This window comes from Vulpes lagopus, chromosome 6, assembly GCF_018345385.1.
Source record: "Vulpes lagopus strain Blue_001 chromosome 6, ASM1834538v1, whole genome shotgun sequence".
NCBI classification, from domain to species: domain Eukaryota; kingdom Metazoa; phylum Chordata; class Mammalia; order Carnivora; family Canidae; genus Vulpes; species Vulpes lagopus.
Genome location: NC_054829.1, coordinates 86,541,308 through 86,552,321, shown reverse-complemented (window position 1 = coordinate 86,552,321; position 11,014 = coordinate 86,541,308). Strand labels below are relative to the sequence as shown.

At 40.1% G+C, this 11,014-nt stretch overlaps 1 protein-coding gene and 1 long non-coding RNA gene across 3 annotated transcripts in view; one reads left to right on the top strand and one right to left on the bottom strand.

Annotated features, from left to right (window-relative positions):
• Positions 1 to 53: 53 nt before the first annotated feature.
• LOC121493560 lies at positions 54 to 2,542 on the bottom strand. Its single transcript, XR_005988504.1, has 3 exons — positions 2,486 to 2,542; positions 1,759 to 1,839; positions 54 to 338 (listed from the first exon to the last, which is right to left on the bottom strand). It is a non-coding gene; the product is annotated as an uncharacterized LOC121493560 (long non-coding RNA).
• A 5,755-nt stretch (positions 2,543 to 8,297) lies between these two features.
• The window catches only part of HSD17B11 (hydroxysteroid 17-beta dehydrogenase 11), a 32,950-nt gene continuing 30,233 nt past the window's right edge, over positions 8,298 to 11,014 (top strand). The window contains exon 1 of one of the 2 annotated variants that reach the window (XM_041759258.1): positions 8,298 to 8,680. In XM_041759258.1, coding sequence (XP_041615192.1) covers positions 8,471 to 8,680 — 210 coding nt within the window. In that variant the 5' untranslated portion in view covers positions 8,298 to 8,470. The remainder of the gene's footprint in view (positions 8,681 to 11,014) is intronic. The other variant, XM_041759256.1, reaches the window with a different exon arrangement.

Below are 11,014 nucleotides of genomic sequence, written 5' to 3'. Positions count from 1 at the left end.
GAAGAGTGGAGGTGAAGGGGCGTTGGAAGGGGAAGCGTGGGGAAAGAAAGAAAAGGGGTTGAGGGAAAGCTGTTGACCTCGTTTTGTTCATCGGCAAGGAGCATTGCAGGCAGCTCATGTAATGAACTACGGCGTCCCAGTCCTATCTGAGTAAGTGCTTGCTGAAGAAGGAGGTAGATGAGAGATTTGCAATCCACTTAAGGCTTTTCTCTTACCCTTTTACTTACCAAGGAGTGCGCTGCAGTTGCTAAATTTGACAAGGCTTCGCCGGATGCGACCTTGGCAAACCCGCGGAGGGCTAAGCCAGCTGTGAGCCGGCGGCGCAGCTTGGAGCAGGACTGCAGAGCAACACCCAAGACAAACAAGGGGCAAAAATTAGCCAGACCGCTGGGCTGAAAATTGGTAATTCAGCTGGTCCAAACAGTTTGTAATATGGCTTTTTTTTTTTTTTTATGATAGTCACAGAGAGAAAGAGAGAGAGGCAGAGACACGGGCAGAGGGAGAAGCAGGCTCCATGCACCGGGAGCCTGATGTGGGATTTGATCCTGGGTCACCAGGATCGCGCCCTGGGCCAAAGGCAGGCGCCAAACCGCTGCGCCACCCAGGGATCCCTGTAATATGGCTTTCATTTTTTATATTCATTATCTTATTGACGTGGCAAATATGTAACTTTTAGGTACATGATCCATTGTTTGAATGGTCTGGTATAGACACAGGCATCATAAAACTTCGACTCTCTCAAGAGCCAGATGAATCAGACTTTGACAGGTATTGTTCTGAAGACTGAAGAATGCAGAACTCTCGGCCCGTAACAGCTCCATCACAACTTCTACACCAAGAGAATCGACCAAACTAGTATGGCTTCTAGTAGCGTAAGGCCTTGTCCCTAGGATAACCCCAGATCCCCTTTAAAAACCTGCCTGGAAAAGTTAACAATGCAGGAGAATTGACTGTTCCAGGCAAAGCCTTGTGATAGGCAGAGAGTACCTACACCCCCTCTCTTAGAGCAGTTTCTTTGTAGAGCTTGCATTTATAAATCCTTTCTCTGCCCTTTGTGCTGAAAAATCTGCTAGCCAGAACTATTTCCTCAAGGACCTAGGAGCCTCTCTGTTTGAAATGCAGTAATTCAGGGAGAGCCTAACTTTAATGGATGACTTTCTTCAACTTGGACTGCAGCCTCTTGTCTTACAGGTAGAAGTTTGTTTCTTCTCTGACAAGCACCAGTTAACAAACCCAGATGGCCTACTACCGTGAATCACCAACTCACCCCCTCAGTGCCTCTCAGTGCCTTTCCCTGGGCACACTCCAGTCTTTAAAAAGTTTCCAGCCTCTGTTTCAGGGAAGTTGAGTTTATTCATGCAGGCATATTACTGAATAAAATGTGTCCTTACTACTTCAACTAGTATCCAGTTTGTTTATTGCTGCCAGTTCTTCCAGATAGTAAACTACTATTGCTAAAATGTGTTTGCCTTTTAAAAAATAACTATATGGGGCAGCCCGGGTGGCTCAGTGGTTTAGCGCCACCTTCAGCCCCAGGGCCTGATCCTGGGGACCCGGGATCAAGTCGCACGTCGGGCTCCCTGCATGGAGTCTACTTCTTCCTCTGCCTGTGTCTCTGCCTCTGTGTGTGTGTGTGTGTGTCTCATGAATAAATAAATAAAATCTTTAAAAATAAATAAAATAAAATGAAAAATAACTATCTGGATGTGGCTTCCTGTGGTCAGATAAACTTTACCCTCATTGATGACAGCCACTAACCTCTGCTTAAACTGGAAATGTAGTTAGGCAGGCTCTGTTTCAAAGGTTCAGCTCTTCTGAAGTGTGCTGACAGATTAGTCACTAGGAAGAAGAGAAGTAAGGCAGTGAGCCACAGAACATTTGACCAGGAACAGGAGACAGAAAGGCATTGTCATAGAACATTCTTCAGGCTCTCGTTTTCTGACTCTATATTCCTTAAGGAGAGATTGGAGTGGACTTACCATACAGAATGACACAACCATGCAAACAAAACCAACTCCTCACTACTAGGACTGTCCCACAATTAGAGAGCAGGTCTTCAGGGTTCCACCCTACAGGGACATCTACTAGAGTCTGCTAGAGTGTAGTGAGCATGTGCTTAGCCCACTCTTGGGCAGGACTGAAATGTCATCTCAAATATTTACTGATTTATATTACCATCCATTTATCCACATACCAAATTAAATGGATATCATTAGAACTTAGGTGGAGAGAAGTGAGGGCTTTTGTTTTTTATTTATTTTTTTAATTTAGTAACCACATGCCAACTTTCAGGGCTTCTTACAGTAGTTGGTGAGACAGGCAAAAAATGCTAAATAATAAATGTTTTTAAATAGGAAAGTGATGTATGTGATTACTGGAATTGATTTTAGGTATACTAAAAATAAGAATGATTAATAATTCCAACTGTTTCCCCCTTGTTCTATTCATTTCATTATATAATAAATATGGATTACTTACTACTTACCATGCACTGCCCCAGGTGCCAGGAATAAAGTTGTGAACAAGATAGACAAGGTCCCGCTCTCATGAAACTTGCTTTCTAGGGGAGGTAAATCAACTATAAATAACTAAGCAAACTAGGAATTGCATATCAGGGAAAGTTCTATGAAGGAAGTAAACAACTTTCTGCATAAAAGAATAATTGAAGCTGGACTAACTATGTTACAGGAGGAGAGTGTCAGCAAAGGCTTTGCTGAGGAGATCACTCTTGGGAGATACCTAAGGATATGAAGCTGCCAGCCCCCTGGAAAAGCTGGGGAAGGAACATTCCAGGCAGAGAAGACTATAAGTGCAAAATCTCTAAGGTAGAAAATAGCTTGGCCATAATCAAGCAACAGAAAGGTCAATTTGCTAAAGCATACTACTAAACCAGAAAGTGTGATCTGCAGTGAAGCCAGAGAGGTGGCCAGTATGGTGGACACAACTCTTTGTTTCCCAATACCCATCTATTCATTCTCCCTTCTTCCATGTCATATGTAGAAATCTATCCAGTTAAAAACTTACCCCCCATGCTCCCTGTAGTGAAATGGGCCACATGACCCTTCCTGGCCAATGAGATGAACGTGGTAGCCTATTGTGTGGGTTTTCTGGAAAGGCCATTATTTTCCTGAGCTAAAGAGATTGGCTGATTCAGCAGGAATTATTAACCCTTTGCAGTTTCCCCTTCCTCCTTTATTCCTGCTTGAAAGGAGGGCACATTTCCTAGAAGAGGAGCAGCCATTTTAAGATCCTAATGACAAAAGCCACACACATGGATGGCACAATAGGGTACAAGAAGGAACCTTAGGGGTTTTTTGTTTGTTTGTTTGTTTTTTATTTTTTTACTTCCTCAATTAGTTGCACCAGTCCTGCAAAGCCTGCTTCTGGACTAATACGGAAAATAAACCCCTATTTGACTAAACTACTATAGTTGGGTTTATTTTATGTAAAAATCTTGATCCAAGAGCCAAATCACATAAGATCTTATAGGCTATGGTAAGGAATTAGCAGTTAATCCCAAGTGCAATGAAAAGCCATTAACACTGTACAAATTTTATTCCTCGAAATGTAGAGAAGTAGGTATTATAAAAGTTGGAACCAGATAAACAGCAACATAGGGATAAGGATTGGAATGGGAAGTCCAGTTACTTGAGTCCTACTACTTGCTTCTACCGCTATCCTCTTTCCTTTCCCATCAACCCCCTGGGTCAGAAGTAGCCTACTTTTCTCCTTCTCTTCCTTTATGGCAAGGATTTTCTTCATATCTTTTGTGTTCTTTCAATCAGCCACCAGTTCTGTCTCTTAATAAGTTAATGCATGCTGAAGGAAATTTAAACAAAGCATTTAAATGACTTACTGAAAATCACACAACTAGAGAATGACAGAGCTGGAATTCCAACCTAACTTCAGAATGTTTGCTTTCATATTTTGCTGCTTCAGTCTTCACAAAGGCCAAGGATGAATAGTTTTGAGTTGGCAGTGATTCCTTCTGGTCCAAATCTGTCCCAGTTAGTGGAATAAGCAGCCTCCTGCTGAGGAAGGCCACTAGTTAGTCACAAGAATGTAAGTGCTCTATGTTGACTTTTAGCTTTCAGAAACAACATAGACCAAGCAAAGAAAATGTTACAGTTACAAAATACAAAGTAAATAGGATCAATCCTGAAAATATGAAAGTAAACCAGATATTACAAGTTGGGTGATAGAAATGGACAGCTGAAGAAAACAATACCCTCCTCTGACAAAATGGAAAGCCAAAAGTTTTATCATACAGTGGCAGGAAGAAGACATAAAAAAATGTAAATGTTTTAAATATAACCAAAAAAGTAGTAGGGATAGTGACATAATCACATTGGGAATATATAGGGAGAAGGGTGTTAGGAGTAGAATAAGTGAGCTACATCCTCAGCTGTCATAGAAGAAAATCAATTACCAATGTCTCCTATTGACCAACCAGTAAATGACACTGTAAGCCTTTATTATTAAAGATATAGAAGTCAACAGTACAAGAGACAATTAAAAGGATTAAAGTGGTTAATCTGAAGAGTTAGACAAGGGTGGGACTGAGGACTCTTGTTTTTGTTATTGTTATTGTTTTGTTTTTATCCACCCTGCTGAACCACTTTTAGAGATTTTTTTTTTTTTAAATCATGAGAGACAGAGAGAGGCAGAGACAGAGGGAGAGGCAGACTCCATGCAGTAAGCCCAACATGGGACTCATCCTGGGACTCTGGGATCACGCCCTGGGCCGAAGGCAGGCGCCAAACTGCCGAGCCACCCAGGCATCCCTGCTGAACAACTTTTAAACCAGATGTATTCTTTACTTTGAATTCATAGATTCATTACTTTAAAAAAAAATGTGATTGGACAAGTTAACATTTCACTCCCTCTAAGCTCTAAAATTCAGGTTTCAGAGCCAAGTATAGAGGTTTCTATCCCAGAATGACTGAAAAATTAATGGCAGTACCACCTTTAGCACAGTCTGGCAATCATTTCTGAATGTTCTTCCTCTGTGTTCTTTAAAGTAACAGGGAAAAGAAAAGTGACTGTTCTTCATTGGTTTACGTAATTGCTAATTATGGTGGCCTTTCCTTCTGAATCCAGTAGGACTCTACAGAGCCAGCCTTGCAAACATAAACCTCATACTGATGACTGGTTAAAATACAGTAATAGCTATCATTAATTAAGTATATATGTATGTAAGATATCAGCTCTGTGCTTTTTAAATATCTCATTTTCTCAACCAAGCTCTATTATATCCATGTTACAGATGAAATAACTGAGATCTCAGGAGAAGGTAAGTAATTACCCAGATATCACATAGCTGATAAAAAGTTAGCAAGAATTAACATCCTTGTTTTAGAGGTGTCTAGGTGGCTCAGTCAGGTGAGCATCTGACTCTTAATTTCAGTTCAATTCATGATCTCAGGGTTGTGAGATTGAGTACCACATCAGGCTCCACACTTGAAATCTCTCCCCCACCCCACCCACACATGTTCTAAAAAAGCAACAACAACAACAATAAATAAAATCCTTGTTTTCATAGCTGACTCTATTGCTGTTAAATAGGGATTAAGTTACCTAATGATATGAGGAAGAGGTGTTATGAATGCTGTAGGAGTCATTAAAAGGAGGTATTTTTTTAAAATTTTTATTTATTTATGATAGTCACACAGAGAGAGAGAGAGAGAGAGAGGCAGAGACACAGGCAGAGGGAGAAGCAGGCTCCACGCACCGGGAGCCCGATGCGGAATTTGATCCTGGGTCTCCAGGATTGCGCCCTAGGCCAAAGGCAGGCGCCAAACCGCTGCGCCACCAGGGATCCCTAAAAGGAAGTATTATAAGTAATAGTTTTTATCCTTTGGAATTTTCAAAGTAATTTAGGGCTGGCCTAGCTTTTCTTCTTTGCCCTAAGAAAAAAGGCAACATAGTATAGTGATAATGGCCTAGATCTAAATTCAATTCTATCATTTATACTAACCTTAGATGATTTGCTTATTTCTCTTGATCCTTTATTTCTTTATTCATGTAATAGACATCTCATGGAACCTACTTCTTAAGACTGTTGAGAGGATAAAATGAACTTTGTCTATATGTGAAGCACTTAGCATAACGCCTAGTCATCATAAGTGACCAAATCATCTATGAAGGGCTCCTTATCCTTACCCCCTTTTCCCCTTTTTATAATGCCACTCAACAGCCTGGAGGGCACCATGAAACTAAGATGCTCTACACGGAAAACATTTTAAACTTTCCCAATGAAAAGTGTTTTTAAAAACCACAAATATATAAAGTTGCACACTGTGCTGTTGTGTCAGATTAGTAGCTAATTATCACTCATCAAACCACCCACATTATAGTTATATTAGTGTTAATTATAACTTACATAGAGTTGAATAGTTGATAGAGCACTGTTTTATGTTAATTCATTTGAGCTTCACGAGAATTCTATAGGGTGAGTATTAATAACATCCCAATTTTACAAATTAGGAAACATCCTCAGGAAGATGAAGTCACATCCACACGTGGGAATCAGGAGTGCCTATTTTCAAACACTGGGTTCTTTCCCTAGACCAGGGAAACTCTAGTCAATTTAGTGGGTCAGAAATACCTGATTCTCTTTAAATACAATTCTTTTTCTTTTTTTTTAAGATTGCATTTTTTTAAGTAATCACTATACCCAATGTGGGGTTTGAATTCACAGCCCCAAGATCAAAAGTCACATGCTCACCAACCCAGCCATCAGGGTGCCCCAAATACAATTTTCTTAATAGAAAATATTAGAGTCAGAGCCTAAACAAATGAAAGTCAACATATATGAAAGCAAACACATATATACATCTAAAATATCACATTTTATAAGTATTGGGCAAAAAAGTTTGAGAAACACTGAACCTGCATCTAGCCCCAGTTATGCTTTTACTTGCTGCAGGAGCTTTAAAAAGTTAATCTAACTGATCTATTCATTTATAAAATAGGGAGACAAATAGTTTTCTTCTCTACTTCCTAAGAGGCTTTAAAAAAAAATCTATTGGGATAATATATATGGGAGAAAAAAACTCTGGAAACTAGAAACTTTCTGTGCAAGTATTTGTAAACTTAGATTTGAGAGCCATAAGAAAAAGTGGCAGATGGTAGAGAGACATGAGTATGAATCTTTGTGAACTTCAGTTTTTTGTTATCTTCCTGCCTTTTTTTTTTTTAAGATTTTAAATTTATTTATTTGACAGAGAGATAGAACCAGAGAGCACAAGTAAGGGGAATGGCAGAGGGAGAAGGAGGTTCTCTGCTGACCAGGGAGACCTCAGCTGGACTGAATCCCCGGACCCTGGGATCATGACCCATGCTGAAGGCAGATGCTTAACCTACTTAGCCACCCGGCACTCCTCATAACTGCCTCTTAAATATAAAGAGTGACCATCCGTCACCCACATGACAGAAGTCTCTTTCCAAATACCATAGTGTCTCACAAAAAGCCCCAATTCAATTACTATCAAGAACTAAATCGAAAAATACATGTAACATACAATTATTAAGCTCTTCCTGCACACAAACCCAGAATTGGTTTTTTTTTTTCAGTAACCAATCTCCAGGATTTTTTAATTCACTATTTGTATATTGAATACTTATATGAAGAGGCTACTAAACCAAAATTGCATAGGTAATCTTTATGCAAGGTGATCTTCTTTCTATTTTATTATTCATTCTGGAAGCAGTGATTAACCTGGATAAGAATATAGTTACTTAAGTGTAATATTTTTTTCCCCAAATTCCAACAGGTTGAGTGAAAAGGGTTATCCAAATATACTGCTCTTCTTTGTGGAAACAATCCCTTACGATTTAATACGGTTTTTCCTGGGTCTTGATTTTCCCTGCCATCCGGGAATCGAGTTTGGTTCACACTAAAATGTGAGAGCAACATTTCAGGATGGAGTTGGGGGGAGGGGGCTTGCAGAACAATTGACCTTCACCCGATGTTCCTTTTAAGACATGAAACTGCATTTCCATCCCTTCACTAGTGGTGAGCATCAAGTTCCAAAGAAGCATCTGGATTGCGGACAATGTCAGCTATCTTTGTAACTTGCAGAGGAATGACCAACGTTTAGGAAAACAAGCGGCAGCCAAGCCTGGAAGGTCGGCTCGCAGGACCCGGAGGTAGTGGGTCACCGATGAGCGGCCCGGGAAGCCTTGCCCTCCCCTGGATTTTGTCCCTCCCAGATTTCTGAGCTGGCGAGCAGCCGCTCCGCACTGCAGCCCGAACCAATTGTGAAAGACCTAACCAAACCAAGCCCAGCCCAGCGGAAGGAACGGTTTCAGAGTTGTTTGTTTCTCTTTGATAAAGAAGCCCTTGCTTGCTCTTGGCTTTTTTTCCAAGAAAAAAATTCCATCTGGTGTTTGACGGAACAATCCTCCAGAAGCAGTTTAGAGTGACTGGTGAGAGGACACACGCCAAAAGCTCACGGCAACGAGAAGGATGAAATTCTTTCTGCAGTGCCTCCAGTTTCTGCCCTTACTGATCATCTTCACCTTAGAGTCGCTCCTGAAGCTTTTTATTCCTAAGAAGAGAAAATCAGTGACGGGAGAAATCGTCCTGATTACTGGAGCTGGCCATGGAATTGGGAGACTAACTGCCTATGAATTTGCCAAACTTAAAAGCAAACTGGTTCTGTGGGATATAAATAAGGTAATAGTGCTTCCTATGTTTTCCTTTCTGGCACCTTTAATTGTAGTCATGGATGTATTCTGTGGGCAACAACTGCATACAGCATCTCTATAAACTAGGGAGAAGAAATTACCCTTGGCATTTTATAGTTCCATTAATATTTATGATTACAGGATAAATGGACCTAGAGGATATAAGATTCCCAGGTACTACCCATCACTAATTTTGCATTGTAAAGGTATCCTTACTTTTGCCCAGAAAATAATTTGTCATCTCCTCCAGAGCCTGATTTCACTGATCCCTCTATCTTCACTCATCCCTCCATCTTAAACAAATGGAAAGAGTAATGGTTTTAAGTTAGTCTATTAAGAGGCTTGCACCTCTTAAGAAAGAAAAATCCGACTTGCTGTTACTGAGATAAGTGTCTTTAAAAGGTACCCGCAGCAAGCAACATACTGTATCATAGCAATTGCCAAAAATAATTTTTAAAATCATCTTTTAGTTAAAAACAGTATAAAAGAAAAAACTCTTTAGGGCACCTGGCTAGCTCAGTCAGTAGGGCATGCAACTCCTGATCTTGGGGTCGTTGAGTTCAAGCCCTATGTTGGGCATCGAGTTTACTTAAAAACATAAAACTAGGCAAAAAAATTTAGAATAAAAAGAAAAGAAAAGGGAAAATCTCTTCGATTTACATAATGGTTTACAAGAATAGGTACAGGCTTAAGGAAGAGAGGTGGATTTAGAATGTAACCTTTTATAGGGCCAGCGGTAGATGGACAGAGAGGTTTAGGCAGGGCACCTGAGGGCCTGAAGAGCCATCCCATACACAGTAGTCAACATCCAGCACTGTAGCTGTAAACAAAAATTCAGGGAATGTGAAGTTAGGTAAGAGCTCACCCAGTGAGCAGATGGTTAAGATAGCAATCAGTGAATACTTACTGAGTGTCTGTTGCATGGATAGTAAGAACACGGCAGCAAATAGGACATAAGGTCCCATGCCCCTAATCTTGTAGGGAAAATAGACTTTAAATAATTGTACATGCAGTGAAAGATACAAACTAGGCCCAGTCTAATCTGATGTGGTCACTGATGGCAAATGCCTGGCGTGGTGGTACACTCAAACTCAGCAGAACTCTCCACCTCTTCATGAGCTACCTTCTGACTTCCCAGAGCTTTTGGTTCCTTTCCTGCAAAATGAGAAAATAACTACTTATCTTACCTTAAAGGACTGGGAAGATTATACCAAAAAGCACACGCAAAGCATTTAGCAGTGCCTGGCACATGGTAAACACACATTAGTTATTATCCATTCACAAAGTGAAATTTAAGCTAACAGTGGAGGATTTGGAGCTAAGAATTAGGTGACACATCTGTGTTAATGATTCCCACTGTCCTGTCCTCATTTGTACAAAATTTTCTCCACTTCAGAGTGGAGTGCTTTTATCCAGTAAATGCTCATTGAGTACCTACTATCTGCCAGGCACTCTTCTAATGCGGAGGACACAGCAGTAAAAAAAACACAAACTTCATGAACAAGGAACAATAAAATAAAACATGCTGCATCATAAATTATGTAATTGCTGGAAGGTGATAAGTATTTTAAAAAGTAAAATATGAAAGGGGATAGGGAATCTCTATGGTGGTGGTGGGGAAGAAGGATGAACATGTTCGTCTTATACAGAACGCCTCATGAATTGAAGATAGTTGAGTCAAGATCAGAAAAGGCAGATGGTGCCTTGAGCCCCTCATATCTCTGCAGAGAGGGATCAGTAAATGCACAGAGTGAGGGAAGGGAAAAAAGTAAAAATCTAGATCTATCCTTTCAAACACAATGGTAGGTACTAGCTACTATGGCCATTGAGCATTTGAAATGTAGCTCCTCTGAATTGAGATGTGCTGTTGTGTAATTACACACAGGATTTCAAAGATAGTATGAAAAAAGGAATGTTGAATTATCTTACAACTTTTACATACATTAAATGTTGAACTATAATATTTCATAATAATAACAAATACTCCAAAATAATATTTTGTATATGTTAAATTGAATAAAATATATTACTAAATTAAATTTAAAATTTTCGGGCAGTCCAGGTGGCTCAGTGGTTTAGTGCCGCCTTCAGCCCAGGGTGTGATCCTGGAGACCCGGGATCGAGTCCCACATTGGGCTCCCTGCATGGAGCCTGCTTCTCCCTCTGCCTGTGTCTCCACTGCTCTCTCTCTCTCTCTCTCTGTCTCTCATGAATAAATAAAATCTTTTAAAAAAAATTTTATTTTTTCAAGTGTGGCTACTAGAAAAAAATTTAAAATTCAGTACCTGGCTCGCATTATATTTTATGAGACAGCACTGGTCTA